Source organism: Ictalurus furcatus, chromosome 7, assembly GCF_023375685.1.
Source record: "Ictalurus furcatus strain D&B chromosome 7, Billie_1.0, whole genome shotgun sequence".
Taxonomy (NCBI): domain Eukaryota; kingdom Metazoa; phylum Chordata; class Actinopteri; order Siluriformes; family Ictaluridae; genus Ictalurus; species Ictalurus furcatus.
Genome location: NC_071261.1, coordinates 23,365,908 through 23,386,397, shown reverse-complemented (window position 1 = coordinate 23,386,397; position 20,490 = coordinate 23,365,908). Strand labels below are relative to the sequence as shown.

The window sequence follows — 20,490 nt, the reverse complement described above, 5'->3', positions numbered from 1 at the left end:
CCATATTCAGTATTCAAACAACCAGGCATGTGTTGAACTCTGATCAAACAAGACCAAACCCAAAATGTTTCTGAAAGCTAATGTTTCACACTGAAATGAGGTCGGTTATTTTTCAGGACTGAACCCCTAAAGGGCAGCTACTGTGCTCTCCTGCACCTTATCAACTGCCCACAGTTCTTTGTTAATGATTGACTAGTCACTTGCATATCACTGAGAGATAGTGTCCCACTTCATGTCTCCAGAACTGTCGAAACCACATCCCTCTTTCACCGAGATTGAAATTAAACAGATGGGAGAGAGCAATATAAGAGAGATTGGTGGAAGAAGCGGAAGATCAGGGAGAAATCCAGTGGGGAAAAGGAAAAAAGAGTGTATCCTGAAAACATATAGTGAGAGAATTCATATTACTTGTTTCTCAGAACAGTCTCAATGAAATGTGTAGCTTGTACAGGTCTTCTGATACCACACATATAATCTTGTATTTTTCATTTCCACACCTACTGAAATATATACAGAATACAATACCATACAATTTAATACAGTAAATTTGCTGCTTTTACACTGTTCTTAGACCCATTGTAAGGCATACTTCAGAACTTGTTAAAGATCAAGAATAAATCCAAAATTGTCCTAGTATACCAAGAAAACGATATTTAAAAGTGAACCCAGACCCTCACCATGGGTGGCATCACGAGGGAAACTGGACTGCGCCCCAGATTGTGCAGCAGGCATGCTGGTCTGCATTCTAATCTGTTTCTCCTTTAGAAATCAACTACATAAAATTTCCACTGGACTAAATCCATTGGCAATGTTCCTGACAGACTGGCAAGGATAACAATGTCAATGAGAATACAAAGTCAGTTTGTGAACGCGTTACATAATTTCACAAAGCTCATACAAGACTATCACTATTTATGGTTTTTCTACAAATTAATGGTGCTATTAGAATAATTAAATTACTAAAATAACCACTGAATGCTCAGTAAATGTGAAAAACTTTGTGCATGGGCAAAGTTGGCAAATAAACTCCTGCACTCATACACTCGGGAACTCAATGAAATTCATTGTCTCTGTTTATGCCTCACGCCTAAGTGGACACTTCCAGGTTAACAATATTTGCTTTAGCCAATGCACAGGTCATGTAAGTTTACTGCATATACAAACTCAACAAAAAAAGAAACGTCCTCTCACATTCAATTGCTTTTATTTCCAGCAAATTTCTTAACATGTGTAAATATTTGTATTAACATCAAAAGATTCAACAACTGAACAAGTTTCACAGACATCTGTGGAACAGAAATGGAATAATGAGTCCCTGAACAAAAGGGGAGGGGGTCAATATTAAAAGTAACAGTCAGTATTTGGTGTGTCCACCAGCTGCTTTAAGTACTACAATGCATCTCATCCTCATGGACTGCACCAGATTGGTCAGTTCTTGCTGTGAGATGTTTCCCCACTCTTCCACCAAAGCATTTGCAATTTCTCGATCACATCTGGGGGGGGGGGGACAGTTACATGTAATTTTCCACTGCAAAGACAATCAGCTGTCCTTCCTGTGTCCCTGTAGCACTGTCTTAGGCATCTTACATTACGGACATTGCAGTTTATTGCTCTGGCCACATCTGCAGTCCTCATGCCTCCCTGCAGCAGGTCTATGGCATGTTCACGCATGAGCAGGAACTCTAGACATCTTCTGGTGTTTTTCAGAGTCAGTAGATTGGTCTTTTTAGTGTCCTAAGTTATTGTAACTGTGACCTTAATTGCCTACCGCCTGTAAACTGTTAGTGTCTTGAGGACTGTTCCACAGGTGCATGTGCAATAATTGTTTATGATTCCTTGAACAAATATGAAAAACATCGTTTAAACCCTTTCCAAGGGTTGGAAAGAGGTGGTGAAAAAGGTGCTGTTCAACAGTAGCTCAATTGTACAAGTCACAAAACCAGTCAGGGAATGCAGGTTTTTAGCAGCTCACTTTAAGGGAGCTGAATGTACAGTATCAAAAGCTTGCCTTTAAATAAATGAACTCAAATAAATTTGTTACTACATTACTGTTAACTGACTTAAAGGAGGCAGCATGCTGGTGCACTGGGTAGTGTAGCCACTTCACAGTCCAGGGATCCCGGTTCAATTCTAAACTCGGGTTACTGTCTGTGCAGAGTTTTGCATGTCCTCCCTGTGTTCACAACAGGGTTCTCTGGTTTTCTCCCACTGTCTAAAAACATAGATGGATTGGCTATGCTAAATTGACCCTAGAATGTTTGTGTACATGGTGCCATGCGATGGACTGCTGTTCAATGTGATTAGGTAAAGACAGTAGGCTGGAAAGTTTCTAAAAATTTGTGTGGAGGTGTACTATAGATTTCAGATTTGGAAGGTGTTTCAAAATGGAAAACACTAAGAGCTACCACAGCAGCCAGTGTTTACTTCATACGTCTGTAATCCAAGCATTCAATGGCTATGCCTGCATTACCCCACTCAGTCAATTCAAAGGGTCTTCTTTCTCTTCTTTCATTCACTGCTCTGCTTTTTTTTTTTTTGCTTAGAAAAAACATGCAACAATATAATAAGAAATGATGAGTGAAAAAAAATCAGTAGTAGCAGCATAATTATAGGTGAAGATTCTTAGAAGTGGGAATGTTTATAACTCAACTTTGGAGGCTTGCCAGAGTCTCGCCATTGAGAGAAGGAGGAGGAGGAGGAGGAGTAAGGCTGGGAGCCTGAGGTCGCTCTAAATCCGTTTAAAAAGCGCCAGAGCTCTCCGTGCTGTGATCATACACAGACACACACCCCGACAACACACACCACTCGACACCTTCTCCTAACGCCAGCGCTCGTTGTCCTGTGGCACGGCAGTAATCTGAGAGGTGAAACACTCAGATGAGTCTCTGCGTTTGAGATTTGACCTGCGAGGTTGACAGCCTGAAGACGTGGAGCCAGTTTTGGTGTGACGCACATTTTAAGCTTCAAATTCCTGTCCCCAGTGACTGCTCTCTAAAATTGGTAAGTGAATATTTAAATGTCAGTTTGCATACCCAAAAACCGCTCAAATCGCCCATAAAAAGCCTAATGTGCAGAGAATTAAACGCCTGTTTGTTAATTCCTTTACCTGACTGTTGTTGGAGGTGTGTCATGGTGGGAGTGTCTGTCATCCAAGAAGCCTCATCATACTGCACGTTTATTTGGGTTACGGCAGGGTCATAAATATTAAACACCACAATAAACCAGGTAATATAACTCCTATTGCTTAGAAATCAAAGTCAAAATTTTGTCGAAATGGAGATGATTTGTTGGGCTACGGTTGGTTCAGTAGCTTTTTATTAGGTGACAGTGTTATGTCTTTTTTGGTTGCGTTATAGCAAATTATAAGATATGATAAGCTGATGTTGTTTGTGTCTAAGACGCCGACCCACTTTCTCATGAACTCCAGGTTTGTTTGTCTCCGACCCGTTTATGTAACAGACTTTGTGCACAAAAAAGCCTATTAATATGTCTGTGAATTCCCTGAACGCACCCCCCCTCCTCCTCCTCCCAAGTTTATAATTGCTGATGTTTATGTCGGAACTGCAAAACTACAAGACGCACCAGCTGACCATTAATTGCATAATACACCACTGCGGTAAAGTTGGTTTTACATTGGACACTCAAGAAATAAACACACAGGAAGGACTAAAATGTGTATTGTCTTACTCTGGAGTAAGACATGGCTTCCCTGGGCATTAACGGGAGAAAATTAAAAAATATATTCAGTTGTACTTGGTTATATGTCCACTCCAGAGTAAGACAATACACGTTGTCCTTTCTGTGTGTTTATTTCTTGAGAAATAAAAAAGAGAAGCTCGAATGTGCAGCGAATGTCCAATAGCCGACAAAACCAAATTAACCGCATTTAATACACCCTGTGAACATTCAGTACTCCGGATGGCTTGTGCTGGCTGTGCGTCACGTACAGCACGCAAGCAGTGAGGCGCGTGCTGGTGTATGGAGTGGAGTGTCATGTGTAACCGCGCACACATTTTCATCCCTACAAACTGATGAGATTTTCGTCTTACTGTTTTTTTTTTGTTTGTTTTAAATTGGACATAGTGCCTCTTTGCATACCTGTCCTACATACTGTCATATCCTATATTTGAAGCGTGTTGCACATGTTTGTGCGTTGCTGTCTGAAGCCAAACCTATTTCCGCCCACGCGTTGTTCCCTATACCTGATACAAATGTAGCCATCTATGAAATTACAATCTTGAGGTGACATCTTTGCTTAATACTTAGCATCACGTCATGCTGGCAGCAGGAGATGCTGCAAATCACTTTGTGCACATCTTGAAGTGCCTCAAGTATCTGCAATTTACAACTCATCTCACTTGTTTACAATTAGTTTAATGCTCCACTTAAGTTTTCAAATAGCTATTCGAGTGCAAACTGTAAAGAACACGAAAGTGCAGACATTTGTTCCAGTACAGTTCATCTTGTGATTTGTTATGCATGCCAGTCCATTCCACAGTTTTTGGAGAGGCATTTCACATCCTAGTGAAAACTACTTAGCAGGTGGCTCTTCACAGTCCTTTTGTATAGCTAGTATTTTATTAGATTATTTGATTAATATAAAACATATTGAATATTAATATTAATATTGAATATCAATAACAGAACAGTTGCTAACAGCTCTGTTATAGGAAAATACTGCAGACTTTTTATTGGGGTTAATCCACTGAAGAAGTAGCTATTATTCAGTTATTCATCTTAAAGCATGGTTTTTGTTTGTTTACTCAGGTTGCTTTTGTTTTATGTTGTATTTTGTTTGAAGATCTAAAACTATTTAGTATGAGATATACACACAAACAGAAAAAATCAGGATGGGGCAAATACTTTTTCACAGCCCTGTGTATAAAGAGATTCAAACTTAGGTCCTAGATAGCCAAAGGTTTGTTTTCTATCTTCTTTCATATAATCATCTTCAGTAACTAGATTACCCTGCTCAGGGTTGTGGTGGATCCAGAGTCTTTCCCAGGAATACTGGGCGAGAGGCGATAATACACTCTGGATGGGACGCTAGTCCATTGCAGGCCATCACACATGTACACACAGAGCTAGCATGTTTTTGGGAGGTGGAAGGAAACTGGTGAACTCAGAGCAAACCCATGTAGACCCAGGGAGAATATGTGAAACTATACACACACAGCAACCTCAGCTCAGGTTTGAACTAGGGATCCTGTAGATTTGAGGCAGCAGCACTACTAACTGTGTCACCAAATCTATCTTCCAACAGACCAAATTCAGTATACAAGTATCCAAACAAGTACACAAAACTTAAATGGCAGAAGCACCAGTGTTGTGCTGGGCTCAGTGCCAGACTCCAAACGGGCAAAATAGATACAAAGCCACATGCTCACAATGCAATAGCTCTGAAACTCCTACTGTAATACAGTGTAATGTCATACATGGCATCAATATGCATATAGTAAATGCAATTTCACATTTAAAAGAAGCCTTTTAAAGTCTCATTTTCATCCAATGGTCCAAACAGCATTTTAGGAATTCTGATTGTATGTGTATATGTGTAACGATATGATTATTTTGGTATCTATTTATACAGAAATAGAAAGCAGAATGTGAGTAGGAAACATGCAATAGTATGAACTGTGTGTAACCAGTGGAACCTGTGTAGTGTTCTTAGAAACAATTACAGAGTAGGTGTGGTTATGTGTTGCAAGCAAAAACTTTCTATTACTGCTTGGAAAATGTCAAGTTGAATTCCTGATTTTGTGGTAAGATATCCTGTAAAAGAAACAGAACAAATATTGACTGAGATATGTAGCTTGATCCTCCATTTAGTTCAATAACATGGAAAAGTTGTGTAGACAAGTAGACATTTTGTTTGTAAATGATTTGGACATGTAGTTGGATTTAGATAAATTACCACTTGAGCAGCAAAACAGCTTAACACAGGACTGTGGCTTTTCCACGTCATCCTGAGACTCAAGTTACAGAAATGTAACTGAAAGTTGGCTCACTCTGGCCTTTATGTCCTCAGTTATGATTTATTTCTCTCCCTTTCCAATGTGTTCTGGACTATATCCCTCTTGTGTATGACCAGGGAATGAACAAGGCCTTACATTAGCTTAACACTTTCAGGCACTGTACACAACTTTCAGGCACTGTACATAACATGTCTGTGTTGAATAATGGGTGTGATATGAGAGAGAGAGAGAGAGAGAGAGAGAGAGAGAGAGAGAGAACAGTGAGGCGTGTGCATTGGCAAGGTTTATGCGAAAAGGAAGAGAAAAATTGCAGCTAGTATTTATGCTTTTGCTGCTTTTGCTTTTCAGTTGAAGCGTAAGGGATTAAGGATGGGTTTAATATTTTCATTGACAATAAGGGTGATAGAGCTATTAAACATTCATTTAAAATGCAATACATTGTTTAGTACAATTTGACACTTCTTGTTTTTTTATTTGTTGAATATTATATACTCCCAGTGTCCCCAAGAGCCAGGCTTGATCCCCTGACAAATGCCAGGGTTGCAGTGAAAATCTTAACTAAGCACAGACTGCACAAAGTTACATTCCTAAAGAAATATATCTGTGATTAATCATGTATAGTGATTGTTACACAATGTAATATATATATATATATATATATATATATATATATATATATATATACACACACACACACACACACACACACACACACACACACATATATATATATATATAGTACATTTATGTTTAATTGCTACACATAACAGAACTCTTGATGATTTCCAAAGCAGAGAGGAGACTCAGTGAGATCAATTTTGATCACGCTGATACATAACACTACTGCAATCCTTTATGTACTTAAACACCAAAGGCAGAAGTAGATGCATGTATTAAATGTGAAAGGGTGTACTGTGATCATTGTTCAATAGTTTCCAGGAATCATGTAAAATCTCAAGCCTTTGCTTTTATTGTTTGCATATTGGTCCCTTACACAATACTGAATCTTCAGATACCCCTCTATACCGCACAGTAATCTTACATGCTTCAAAGGTAGTTTTGTTTTTTTTAAGTCTTGGTTTTACATAGAACATCAGTCAAATGTAAATTCACAATTGCCACTTGGGGCAATTGGGGTTAAGAGGAACTGACATTGTGCCAGATGGATTTTTGTGGGCTGAGAATGAATTGTGTTCATCATGTGCCAGATTATCTGTATTGTGAGAAAGCTGACAGGCATATGAGAGTTTACCAAATAGCTATGGGGTGGATAGAGGGAGGGAGGGAGAAAGAAAGACTCTACAAAGAAAGAGTATATTTTTAGATAAACCAAGAAAACTCTACCCAGTGTTAGAGAAAACGAGACTTTTCATGTAGCATGAAGGTACTGTCATGAGTACAGTTCTGTAGTGGCATAGCGCTTTAGGATAGTAATTTTCTCAGGCCCCTTACCTGATGCTGTAACTGTATACACATATGATGTGAAATTAAATATAAAATTTTAAATATAAAAGTGTGAATCTTGAGTATTGACACCACAGAAATGAGATAGGTATAGCATGTATTGAATGTAAACCAGTATAACTGGTTTGCAGTTCATGCCTAAACACATCACAGATTCTTCTGTATTTTTTTTGTATTACTGTATATCACAAAGCATTTGACATTATGGCTTCCAACACTGCAAGATTATCATACTAAGATTAGCAGGCCCACTATTGGAACAAGATATGCTCTGTAGACTAATACCAATCAAGGATTTAGCAGAATGTTGACGTTGATTCACAGGCTTACATAGCAAAAAATAGGCAGCTTGGTAGTCAAGGAGATAAGATTAGATTTGATTGTCACTCTTAACCAGTGGCAGCTCATCTACAGGGGCAGGTGGAGCAGAATCCCGCCATATACAGTATACGTACATATATGTACAGTGGGGGAAATAAGTATTGAACATGTCAACATTTTTTAAGTAAATATATTTCCAATGAGGCTACTCACATGAAACTTTCACCAGACATCAGTATTAACTTAAAAAATCCACAAATATAAAGAATTCACAACTTTAAAATCCATAAATAAAGTTATGTGTAATAACGAGGAATGACACAGGAAAAAAGTATTGAACACGCTAACTGAAATGTATTTAATACTTAGTGGAAAAGCCTTTGTTTGTAACTACAGCTTCAAGACGCTTCCTGTATGAAGAAATTAATTGGCCGCAGTATTCAGGTGTGATTTTGGCCCATTCTTCTAAACATATTGTCTTTAAATCTTGTTCAATTGGATTCAAGTCAGGTGATTGACTGGGCCAATCTAACACCTTGATTTTTTTCTTCTGAAACCAACTGAGAGTTTCCTTTGCTGTATGCTTTGGATCGTTGTCCTGCTGTAAGATCCACCCACGTCTCATCTTCATCATCCTGATGGATAGCAGCAGATTCTTCTCAAGAATCTCTCAGTAAAGGTCTCCATTCATCGTTCCTTCAATTATATGAAGTTTGCCAGTACCATGTGATGAAAAACAGCCCCACACCATGATGCTTCCACCTCCAAACTTCACTGTTGGTATAGTGTTTTTAGGGTGATGTGCTGTGCCGTTTCTTCTCCAAACATGGTGTCTAATATGATAATAATAATAGACAAAAAGTTCAATTCTGCTATCTGACCAGACTACACTCTCGCAGTATTTCATAGGCTTGTCCATATAAGTTGTAGCAAACTTTAAACGAGCTTTAACATGCCTTTTCTTTAGTAATGGAGTCTTGTGGGGTGAGTGTGAGCAGTGGAGTGCACTGCCTATTGTGTTCTCTATGATGATGGCACCTGCTGCCTCCAAGTGTTTCTGGAGCTCTTTCTGAGTGGTCCTTGGCTCTTGGGCTACTCTTCTGACTCCCTGGTCAGAAATCTTGCGAGGAGCCTCTGTGCGTGGCCGGTTGATGACGGAGTGATGTTGCTTCCACTTGCGGATAATGGCCCCAATGGTGCTTACTGGAGGATTCAGAAGTTTTGAAATATGTCTGTGTCTGATTCCATCAATATGCTTTGCAACAATCAAGTTGCGAAGGTCTTGGGACAGCTCTTTGCTTTTACCCATCATGAGATGTTTCCTGTGTGACACCTTGGTAACGAAAAGATTTTTTATAGACCATCAATTTACTAACCCAGCTGATATTAATTTGCACAGATAGGGGGTATAATTACTTACGGATTTCAGCTGGTTCCTGGCCTTGGAGAACTGCTTTTTCTTAACGTGTCCAATACTTTTTTCCTGTGTCATTCCACTTTATGGTTGTGATACCTTTATATGTTGTGAATTCTTTATATTTGCGGATTTCTTGAGTTAATACTGATGTCTGGTGAAAATTTCATGTGAATAGCCTCATTGGAAATATATTTATTAAAAAATATGTTCTTTCCCCCAATTTATATATCAACCATTCAACAAAAGTTAATCTTCATAAAGTCCTTAGTCACAACTCCGTACATTTTAAATTCAATCAAAACACTAATTACCTGTTTTAAGCGACCAATGATTAAAAAAAATATTCCATTGATTTTGCTTGCCTTTCTAGATGCTGCATAGTTGTGAGGTGGCACACTCACTGACTCATTTAGCTCCAAAGAGTTATTATTGAACCTAAAAGTCAAAAATGGGATCTGCAACAACACGCACTACTAGAGCCCCATTGGTGCAGGAATCACGTTGCCCCATGCTAGCACTATGACCATTTTCAGTTTAGGAACAGCAGTGGACAGGGTGGTTAATGACAGGGTTGCCACATTTACATATATTACGCCCAACTGGGCTAGTTTAAAAATACTCTGATACCAAGATCATCTTGTTTTATAGCAAATAATCAAAATATTAATCTAACAAGGAAATGAGCAAACAAGGAAATGAGTGCGGACAGTTTGTATTGAACAATTTCTATAGTATGATATATTGCAAAGATTGGGAGAGGGAAAGGGGGATTAAGGCTTAGAAAAAGAAGAAAATTAAATTTTTGTGGGCTAGTTTCAGTTTTATGTGGTTTTTAAAAAGTAGTTTCTCACCTTAATTTTTTTTGAGGTCATATAATTATTAATATTGGTTTGCCCCTATGGTCACGAGCTGCTGCTGCCCTTAACATTTCAATTGCTGTAATAAGATCATTACTGAATGGCTGTTCATAAATGTATTACCTTTATAATATGTGACTGCTTTTATCTGAATTCTATAAAGCACACACAGAGTAGGTCTCCTTTCAAATTTCTCTCTGAACGTTCTTACCCGGTTCCTTTTTTCACATAGTGTCCTCTGGAGGAATGGGTGTGAAGGTACTCCTGTGCTTCCCCTTCTACAGACGCTGCAAAGAGCGATGCAAGGACAGAGAGTGTCCTCCTGAAACAGGTAAGAGAGCCATATTCATAATATAACTATGATTTCATTTGATTTGCCTCTTAGTATCGGCCAATTTATTAGAATTTTTTATAACAGAACTGTTAATCTTGCAGAGCTAATAGGAGGGGTGACCCAACAATACCCAGAATTGTTAAAAAAAAAAAAATGTTATAAAACGTTCAGCATTTCTCTTTTAATCCCCTTCAAAGTACATTTGTCTTTTGTCCCAGCGTTTCTCCCATTCCTGGAAACATTTCCTGTAGTCATCTTTTGTCATCATGTCTAGAGTGTCCCGCATTTTTTTCTGGATTTCTTCCATGGTGGCAAATCTTTTCCCCTTTAGTCTCAATTTTAATTTCAGGAACAAAAAGAACTTGCAAGGAGAAGTTGCAATCTGGCAAATACAGTGGATGTGAAGTGATAACCACATTGTTTCTAGTTAAAAACTCCTTGGTTGACAGTGCAGTGTGTGCAGGTGCATGATCGAATTCTGGATGCACCACTTCTCTGGACATTTTTTCCCTGATGCCTTCCCATAGACACCTAAGCACTTATTGAATATAATATCGCTTAGGTGTGCCCGCCGAGTGTGTACACCACATTTGAATTCTGGGAATTTTTGGCTCCCCCCTCGTAAATATAAGCTAGATTCAAAAGTCATGATTTAAGTAATTGCGTTAGTGGTAATATACTATAGTCTAATGTATCACAGCTAATGCATTAGCTTTTTGCCTCTGGCCTCACCTTAATTCGAATAGTAATCCTTTATGGCATGTTTAGAGCATGGTGGAAGTGTAATTTTCTTTTGGCATCATGCTAATAGTGCTGTATGCTTATTGTCTAAGGGTGGGTTTGCTGTAAAGCAAGATTCATAAAATAACAAACTGAGTTAGGACTAAGTTTCCATAAAGGTTAGATTTAACAGTTAATTTGGTTAACACAAAACTAGCTTTAACCCATCCAGTGAGCTCAGCTCCTCCAACATTCCTGTTTAAAAAAACAAAATATATTATACAATTAATCAATGCCTTGTCTTTTGAATAATTATGAATATATAAAAACTAATTAATGAAATACTTTGGATATGTTTCACCATACTACATGATATATAATCTATTTCTTCACTGGTTATATATTTAATATTAAGACTAATCTGCCTTCTTCTTGAAACATCAGTGACCCTCCAGATGATATTAAATATATGGCAATTTTGTATTTTTCCTATTCTAGTTCTAACTATCCAATGTTGTTTCTTAAAGAACCTGCGGTACCAAAAGCAGAGCCAAAGCCACGTCTCTGCTCAACAACATCGACAGTCAGTGAGTGCGACAGTGGGAGCAGCCTGGGTAGTCCTCAAGCATATTTTTCCCAGAAGGCTCGGCTCTCCTTTAGGCACCAAATGGATAGCAACTTCAATGCAATAGATGCCACATATTAACACCAGTCACTCGCCAAGGTTTTGAAAATGAACTCTGACCCCTGTTAAGAGCTGGGTTATGGTGTCAAGATGGCGTCTTCATGCCACTCAGGATGTCCTGAATTCTGTTCAATATAGTCATCTTATGCTCTTATGAATGGAATGGTTATACTGAAGAAGCAAGTGGAGAAAAGAGTGCATTTAGGAAAAAAAAGTTTACAAGATTACAAAAAGTGCTTTCTATGTTCTGTTTACATCCCACGATTTTCTGGTATGACTCCTTTCAAACTGTGATCCTCCAAGGGCCACAGATGTCTGCTTGCTTCTGGTAATTCTGTGGAAATGGATATTTGTTTATAACATAACACTCATATTGCTCATCTTCTTAAGACAGTCTGTTCTTATTTCTTGCTGAACTAAAATCTGAAATTTGTAATTGCAAAAGTTTTTTTTACCTTTTCTTTTTAAGATTAATGTTTATTTCTACTTCAGACAGCAAAGTGTTCTTTTCCATCTGTTTCTTCCAATGACAAAGCTCAGACTAGTTAATATGCAGTAGTTAATAGAGCAGGTGTAAAAGTGTAACACTACACACAAGTGTTTTACAGTTTAAACTCCACATTCAGTAGAGCTTTCTTTGCTTTAAAACACTAGTATCTGAGCAAACAGATAAAAGTTTGTTTTACAGTAGTGACATTGTTAGATCACCTACCAGGACATGTAGTCTATCTTTATAACACTATAAATACTTTTATGCCTTTTGTATTAAAGTGTTTGTACAGTCTTTGTAGTTTTTTTAAAAATATGTGACGCAATATTCCATTAAAATTCATGTAATTTTTAAAATGAAAAAGAAACCCATTTATAAATTTCACATTTATAAAATTGAATAAGACACTAATGTAAACTTTGTTTTCTCTTTTAGTCGTGTGATATATTCGACAAATGTGATAGGTCATCTTTTCAATGACCATGAGAAAATGTTCTGTTTGTGGTGTTCATTTTTTTGTAAGAAATGACTAAAAAAAAGAATTAATTCACCTGGTTCTTTTATTAAAAATGACAATACAAAAGGTGTCCCGCCTTTAAATGATCCTATAACCCTGAAAGTCTCTGAGAAAACCAAACATGTAGCAGCCACTTTGAGCTGGTTATGTCTTCACATGTTTTTGGGTTTGGAAATGACTCCATCTGGATAGCGCTTTTTAAAGCGGGCTACTACATCAGGGTCCAACAAATGAATTCCATCCAACTGATTCCCCAACGTTACCCTAAAAAAATCAAAGAGAGGGCAGAAAAACAATAGGTAAAGTATGAAAAAAAAAACAAGAAGAAAGTAAACTGTAAACTTCCCACTTAAACTATTTACCAGTTTGGTTGGACATTATGGGGCCTCCCAAACAGTTCAATCTTCCTAGTGCCAGGAGACAACCGCTCAATCATTCCATAGATCTCATCTGGTTTGTGACTGGTAGAGCGCACCTAAAACACAAAATATGTAGAATATAGCAAATGTATTTCTGCAAAATGTATAAAAGCAACATGATACCATATTTGATGACAAAATTCCTGTTATTACCTCTGCAACAATCACATCACAGTCCAGGCCTCTGTTAAATCCTTGAGGGTTTCCTTTCACTCCGACCTAATAAGAGACACAGAGAGAAATGTGTTTTAAAAATGAAAAGAAGGGAAAATGAAATAACTAGTGCATAAGCAAACAGAAACACACCAAGCAGTGCTCTTTGCCGTGGTTCAGCCAGTGTCCAGTCCGTCCTGTCCGAATAATCCGCTGGAGCTGATTGGTCTTCACCCAAATGATCTCATCAACACGCTCATACCTGAAGGAATTAAAGAAAAATATTGTTTTCAAAAACGTCTCTGGTATTTGAACAGATAATATAGCATTTTATTTCAAAGACAGATGTACTTACCCCCAGAGGCTTAGACACTCTCTTCCAAGCTCCATTGCTCTGTGAATGACAGTAAAATGAAAAAATGAAATAAAAATAATAATAAATCACTTAGCTTAGAAAAATCCTACAAACAAATTTATGCTTGGCTGTTTTATGTATATTGAGAACCAGTACTACATCCACACACTATGGTGTACACATGGTCCTTATAGGACATTAAAAACAGAGTTGTTTTTATTCAGCAGCTCTGAATTTCAATGATAAGTCAATATTTACATGGGCAAGGTCAGGTGCAGATATACACCTATGAGAGAGAGAGAGAGAGAGAGAATGAGAGAGAGAGAGAGAGAGAGAGAGAGAGAGAGAAAGAGAAGGACAGAGAAGGACAGAGAAAGAGAGAGAGCCCTGATTGACCATTCCACTGAATGTGTTTGATTGTTTTTTATAAAAGCAAATTTCATGAAAGTTTTCATCCTTTCATCCCTACAGTTTTCTTTGTCATTTCACTGCTTTACTGTAACCGCTGTAAAAATCACGACAATAAAGTTCACTGAACTGATCTAAACTGAACAGAACAAATACATCAATCAGATTTTAAACTAGCTAACCAGTGACATATGATACAAGTGTAAATGCATATGAATAAAATATTATCAAGCTACAATTGAAGATGGATGAAACAACCAGGTGTAAGGTTTACTGATCTTGCAGTTGTTGCAAAAACATTAATGGCAAATTTTGTGGTAAAAATACTGACTTGAATCAGGAAAAACTGTATGTTATAGTATTCTAATTTTCCATTAGACACACAGTGGACTATTGTTAGATTGTAGATTTTTCACTGTGGTCACAAACCAAGATAAACTGTTTAGACAAGGATTTATTTATCAAAGTTGTGTATGGTCAAATTTGATCATAAAACAAACTTACACAAATTCCACTGACAGTTTGTATATTACAGCTTTGGTATATCTGCATGTATGGTCAAAGTGCATGTGAACTGGAGCATAATATTTTAACAAACAAAATAAGTGCTTGACCAGCAGTTAAATAATACAAATCAATATCAATAACATGAATAATTAGAGCAAGTATAGTAAGTAAAGTAGTAGTAATAATAATAATAATAATAATAATAATAAGTAATACAAATAGCAAAGAATGTTAATCACAGTTGTGCATGTGAGAAACTCCATGTAATGGGCTGTGTGTCAATATGAAGCTAATCTGTAAACATGAATCGAAATGCTCAGATGTGGGTTTTAATAATTTAATTAAGAAACAGATGCGATTTTATTCTTTTTGGTTCAATTAATTTCTTTCACCATTTTGTTTATTTGATATTAGTTAATTAATTTGCTCTGTCTGGAAACTTGGCTAACCTATGTGTACAAATAAAGCATTTATAAAATATGAGTTCAGCATACTATGACCTACTGAAATACAAAAATGACTACAAGGTGAGATTCCTCAAGTATGCTTGTCACCACTCGTTCTGATTGTCATGCAACAGTTTTATGAATCAGACTCCTCCATACATCGTTCCATTTTGGCAAATATGTACTCTTTTCTATACAACTTTTATGACAGAAAATTATTCGAAATTATATTTATTGTATAAGAAGTTGCTCCACAACGTTGCAAGGATTCCTCATATGTTAAACTGACAAAATAAAAGAAAACTACTACATTCAAGTAACACTCATGTCATATTCAATAATCTACACTCCGTCATCATTTGTACCTTCCAGTCACCCAGAGGAAGAGGAAGCCATCATCCTGCAGAATAGGTATGTTAAGTTTCCTCATCTCATCATCTGTCAGAGTTCCATAGGGAAGTTCCATGTGAATGTCCCACGGAGGGTCAGCCATTACCACTGCAAACTTCCCCAGAATGGACACATCCAGGTAGCGGATATCACAACAAATCCACTGAGAAAGAGACAGTAGCAAGTGCTTCAGCTGTTTAAATTGAGAAATTGACCAAATACAGCAAACACTGAAGCCAGATAATCCAATGCCTCTATTCATCGACAGATAAACTGTGTATGTAGCCACTATTTAAACCAGCTATCAGTTTTCTTCTTTACAATAACCAGATGGTCACCTACCTGAGCTGGAAACAGTGTGCCCACATTGCTGTCTCCGTCTCCAGCATGCAGAGTGAGCTCAGTGGTGCCGGGCTGAGGTCCCATGGAGCCGCTCTCAGCTTCAGGGGGGCTGTCAATCTCGTAGTGCACATATTTGCAGGTGTCCATGTGGAAGCAGGTGTTTAGGAAGGAGCAGTCTCCAAGACTCTCGTCTGTGTGCTTGTTGATGATCCGCCTAGGGAACTCACACAATTTTATTTCAAGTAATAACTATTATCTGGGGGAAAAAATATCTGCACAAAAAAATGACAAACTGAGAATACAAATTATGTAGTATAGTCAAAAATTGGACCAACCTAAAGTGCAGCTTGTTGCAGGGTTGTGGTGTGTCTCCATATCGCATGCACTCCTCCTTAGTCCCGTGATCGCAGAATTCCTGCACCTGTGCTCGACCCCGTGAACGAAACTTTTCTACAATGGACTGCTCCCTGGCCGAGCTGGTGTTCAGCAACTCAAGGATTTCCCTGCTCACCTACACACACACACACACACACACAAAATCACAAACTTGTCTTATAATACAGCTAAACAATGCTTCAACAGCCAGAAGTGCTTTGTACCTTTTTGCTTTGTTGCTCCTTGGTTGACTGCTGACTCAATAAACTCTCTATCTCCATATCCAAGTGAGACGTCTTTCCCTTATTGATTCTGCCCTTTTTCTCAGCCCCAACTCCTCCAGATCCCGACTTCCAATCAGAAGTCCCTGCCAGCTGTGAACTGGAAGCAGAAGAAATGGATGACGTCTTGGACGGCGAAGAAGATGGCTGAAGCAAAGGGGAGGAGCCAGGAGCTCTCTTTTGGTGAATAATATCATCTCCTTTTCTTTTCACACCAACTTTCTGAGGTTGTGGTGTGGAACTACTAATCATTGCCCACAGTTTGGTATGATCGACAGAGACAACTAAGGTGGACGAAGAAGAGGACAAAGACGAGGTGTTGTTGGTTGGCTGTCGGACTTCGATCAGTTCCTGAGCTGAAAATTTCAGAAGAAGACTCTGGATACAGGCATGCGATACTGGTGATTCTGACTAAGAAAGTGAGAGGAAGAGGGAGAAGGATTTACTCTTAATGCATTTTATCAACAATTAGATTCTCCACACAACACTTAGTGTCTAAATTCTCACAAGTTTATACATACAGAGTTGAGCTGGCTGGTGATGGCCAGAGAGTCAGTGGGGAGTGTGAGGCTCAATTCGGACAGGTATTCCAGAAGTCTTCTCTCTAATTCAGGGTCAGGGGGACGCTCCTCCTCCATCTCTGTCGGGGTTTGGAGGGTTGGCCCTGGACTGTCACTGCGTGTGGGTGCCCCATCACCACCACCAACCTCTGACAGGGAAGGGGGGGGGGGGGCAGATATGGTTATAAAATGACAGTCTCAACAAAGTTTACACACAATCAACAATATTTTTCATTCCAATATTTTAGTAAGAGGTCTGATTTCAACAACTGGCTTTTTAACCATGACTTCAAATGAAATTGTGAATGGACTTCATCAAGGTGACCATCATCGTTTGAGTTCAGCATTTTAAGCTTCAATGGACAATGGTATGATTGAATCCACCACATTCATTATATAATGCACCATTTCAAAGATTGTATGTCCTTTTGTAGTTCTGTGGAATATCCAGTGCACTTGTGATAATGATTCACAACCATGGTCCAGGAGTACTCCTTGTCCTGTGTATGTGTGTGTTTTTAAATCCATTTTCCCTGCTCCCATCCACCTGATTCAACTAATCTAGAGCAGGAAAAACACTCAAATGTGCGGGACAGGGGGTACTCCAGGACCAGGGTTGGGAACCTGTGGGTTATCTTCTTATACCAGGTGTTGTAGACGCAAGTCTTTAAGAGCTGCAGCACTGCAGACTTTAGACTCATTAAACACATCTGATTCAGCTCATGGACTGATTCCCAAAGCCCTCATGGAGTACATTTGTTGTGTTTGAAGACGGTAAACACAATTCTGGGTAGTGTTTTGACCCTGCAGGACCTGAGCTAGGATACACCTGTCTTAAAGTCTACATAATACCCACAATGCACTCTGAAGTTTGAAGGGAATAGAGCACAGGACACTTTCTGGGGCAGAGAGCAAAACATCTAGCTACAGTCATACATGATAATCTGTTATAACTGATAGCGTTGTGTATCACACAAGTACAGCTAGTAATCCCATTCAAACGCGTGTTTATCCATATATGAGCTGTGAATGCGGCTAAATAAGAAACGTCTTTATAATCTCATTCATTACTGTCCATGGTAAGATAGCAACTGGCTAACACAGTACCATACCGATGCCCAGCTGTGTTGGATCTTTCCTCCTCCTCTGCAGCCTCTCTCTCAGAGAGTCCAGCTTCTTTTTATGTGCCTGGATGTCGCGCCATGTATCTGACATCTTAAAAACAAACCTAAAGACACGATTCAAATACTATCTTTAATGGTGCCAACAAACAGTTAACAAACTCCTGCCTCAAACACAGGAACTAAACTTCCGCCATATACCGGAAACTGAAAGCCAGAGGTCGCTAGCATAAAAGTCTACACTGCTAGCATAAAAAAGTATGAAGTAGGAAATTACAAAACTGTAGTTTGAGTGGTGTAGGAAAATGGGAATTACATTTATTTTTATTGTATTTATTTGTTTGTTTTTGCTGCAAATAATTCAAAGCAGGAATGAGTTCTAAAACTGAATATACAAAGGAAAGAAAAAAAGGAAACAAAAGCACACCTAGAATGTTTTTATTTTAATTGAAAGATTTCAATTTACAAACTCAAGTAGGGAACAATAATATGCACATGAAATATACACAAATAACATGTAATTAAATCTCCATACGTATATCTATCATTTTGTGCATATATGCTTAAACATGTTCATGTGTATAAGAAACAATAGCATATTCAGTACAATAAAAAAAGCATAATCTTCAGACACTTTAGGGCAGGGGTTCCCAAACTTTTCCAGGGCAAGGCCCCCCAAATGGCATTAACATTTGTCTGAGGCCCCCCTTTTGCAAGATGTCTTTAAAACACATTAAAATACAGACTTCTGAATATATCCCCCCCTTTTTTAAATTAATAATTACATCTTACATCTTTACATTACATTAGGAATTGATTGTGTGTGTGTGGTTGTCTGAGAGTGAGAAAGAAAAAATCATGTATTTATTTATTTTTCACACCAAATTGTTGAGGCCCTCGGGCGCCCCCTGGCGGCCCCACTTTGAAAACTACTGCTTTAGGGGACACACCCCGCATGTGTATGTACTAGTTGATCAGCCTGGTTATTAATGATTGTCATGGTGATCAGTGAGTGTATATATTTTTCTGACAGTGGTGCCACCACCTAGTGGCTGACTGCCTCAGTGGAGGAAAAGGGAAACAGAGCACTGCTTAGTTTGGTTTAACCCAGGGCTAGCATACATCCGCAGTGCAGAATACTGTATGTTCCTTCACCGTTCACGCTGCAGTTTCTATTCATTTTCCTCATAGTGCATAACAAACAGTAAAGTTTTCCCCCATGCAAATCACGTCAAGTAGGTCTAGTATTTCTTCACTCTTAGAAAAAAAGAGTTCAAGGGTTCATGGGGTAATTCACGGTTCTTCTTTAAATGTTCTACTTGAAAACCTTTCTGATAGTTAAACATTTTGTTATACCCCTGCTGAAAACAACAACAACAATAGAATGTTTTCCACTACAAATACCATTACAAACCATCAGCTGTTAACCATTAAAACTATTACCATCCTGTTGATCCTTAATAGTATCGACTAGACATAACATGCGACCAATAGAAGGCTACCAGTAGAGATCCACAGGTACCATTACAGTTTCCACTGAAACCAATACAATTCCCATCATAACCATTACAACCATTACAAATTCTATGAGGATTTCTGTTGTTTTTTTCAGCAAGGATGTGTCCCCCAGAGGGACAATCTGAGAACTCTTCTATATTTTATATTTTTTTAAGAGTATACAGGTTAATCTAAAAACAATTAGAATATCGGGGATAAGTTAATTTTTTCCGTAATTTAACTTAAAAAATGGAAAAAAGTGAAATATTTCAACCCTTTTTTTTCAATCTTGATGATTATGGCTTACATGGAAATCAAAAATCCAGTATCTCAAAATATTAGAATAAAAAATTTATAATACAAAAATGTTGACCTGAGTAGATCTCTAATCAGCTAATTAACTCAAAACACCTGCAAAGGTTTCCTGAGCCTTTAATCTCTCAGTCTGGTTCAGTACAAACAACCACAATCATGGGGAAGATGAAAGTAAATGTTGCATTTCATTTCAAATCAAGGTCCCAGAGTCTGGAGGAAGAGTGGAGAGACACAGAATCCAAGTTGCTTTAAGTCCAGTGTGAAGTTTCCACAGTCAGTGATGATTTGGGGTGCCATGTCATCTGCTGGTGTTGTTCCACTGTGTTTTCTCAAGTCGAGAGTCAATGCAGCGTCTGCCAGGAGATTTTAGAGCACTTCATGCTTCCATCTGCTGATGAGCTTTATGGAGATGCTGATTTCCTTTTCCAGCAGGACTTGGCACCTGCCCACAGTGCCACAACTACTAGTAACTGGTTTGCTGAGCATGGTATTACTATGCTTGATTGGTCAGCAACTCGCCTGACCTGAACCCCATAGAGAA

The 20,490-nt window shown here is 38.3% G+C and overlaps 1 protein-coding gene and 1 long non-coding RNA gene across 3 annotated transcripts; one reads left to right on the top strand and one right to left on the bottom strand.

Moving 5' to 3' along the window:
• The first annotated feature begins 2,637 nt into the window (after positions 1-2,637).
• Positions 2,638-12,116, top strand: LOC128610191 (uncharacterized). Its single transcript, XR_008386322.1, has 3 exons — positions 2,638-3,000; positions 10,267-10,365; positions 11,616-12,116. It is a non-coding gene; the product is annotated as an uncharacterized LOC128610191 (long non-coding RNA).
• Positions 12,117-12,905: 789 nt separating this feature from the next.
• On the bottom strand, positions 12,906-19,637 carry mettl3 (methyltransferase like 3). 2 transcript variants are annotated; one of them, XM_053629340.1, is made up of 11 exons: positions 18,129-19,637; positions 16,978-17,165; positions 16,400-16,867; positions 16,136-16,311; positions 15,801-16,014; positions 15,434-15,621; positions 13,708-13,746; positions 13,506-13,614; positions 13,353-13,418; positions 13,143-13,255; positions 12,906-13,044 (listed from the first exon to the last, which is right to left on the bottom strand). In XM_053629340.1, the coding sequence occupies exons 1-11, from the start codon at positions 18,229-18,231 to the stop codon at positions 12,933-12,935; spliced, it is 1,776 nt and encodes a 591-aa protein (XP_053485315.1). In that variant the 5' UTR covers positions 18,232-19,637; the 3' UTR covers positions 12,906-12,932. The 2 variants fall into 2 exon arrangements, with proteins under 2 accessions (XP_053485315.1, XP_053485316.1); XM_053629341.1 differs by having other exon boundaries at positions 18,124-18,235.
• Positions 19,638-20,490: the final 853 nt, after the last annotated feature.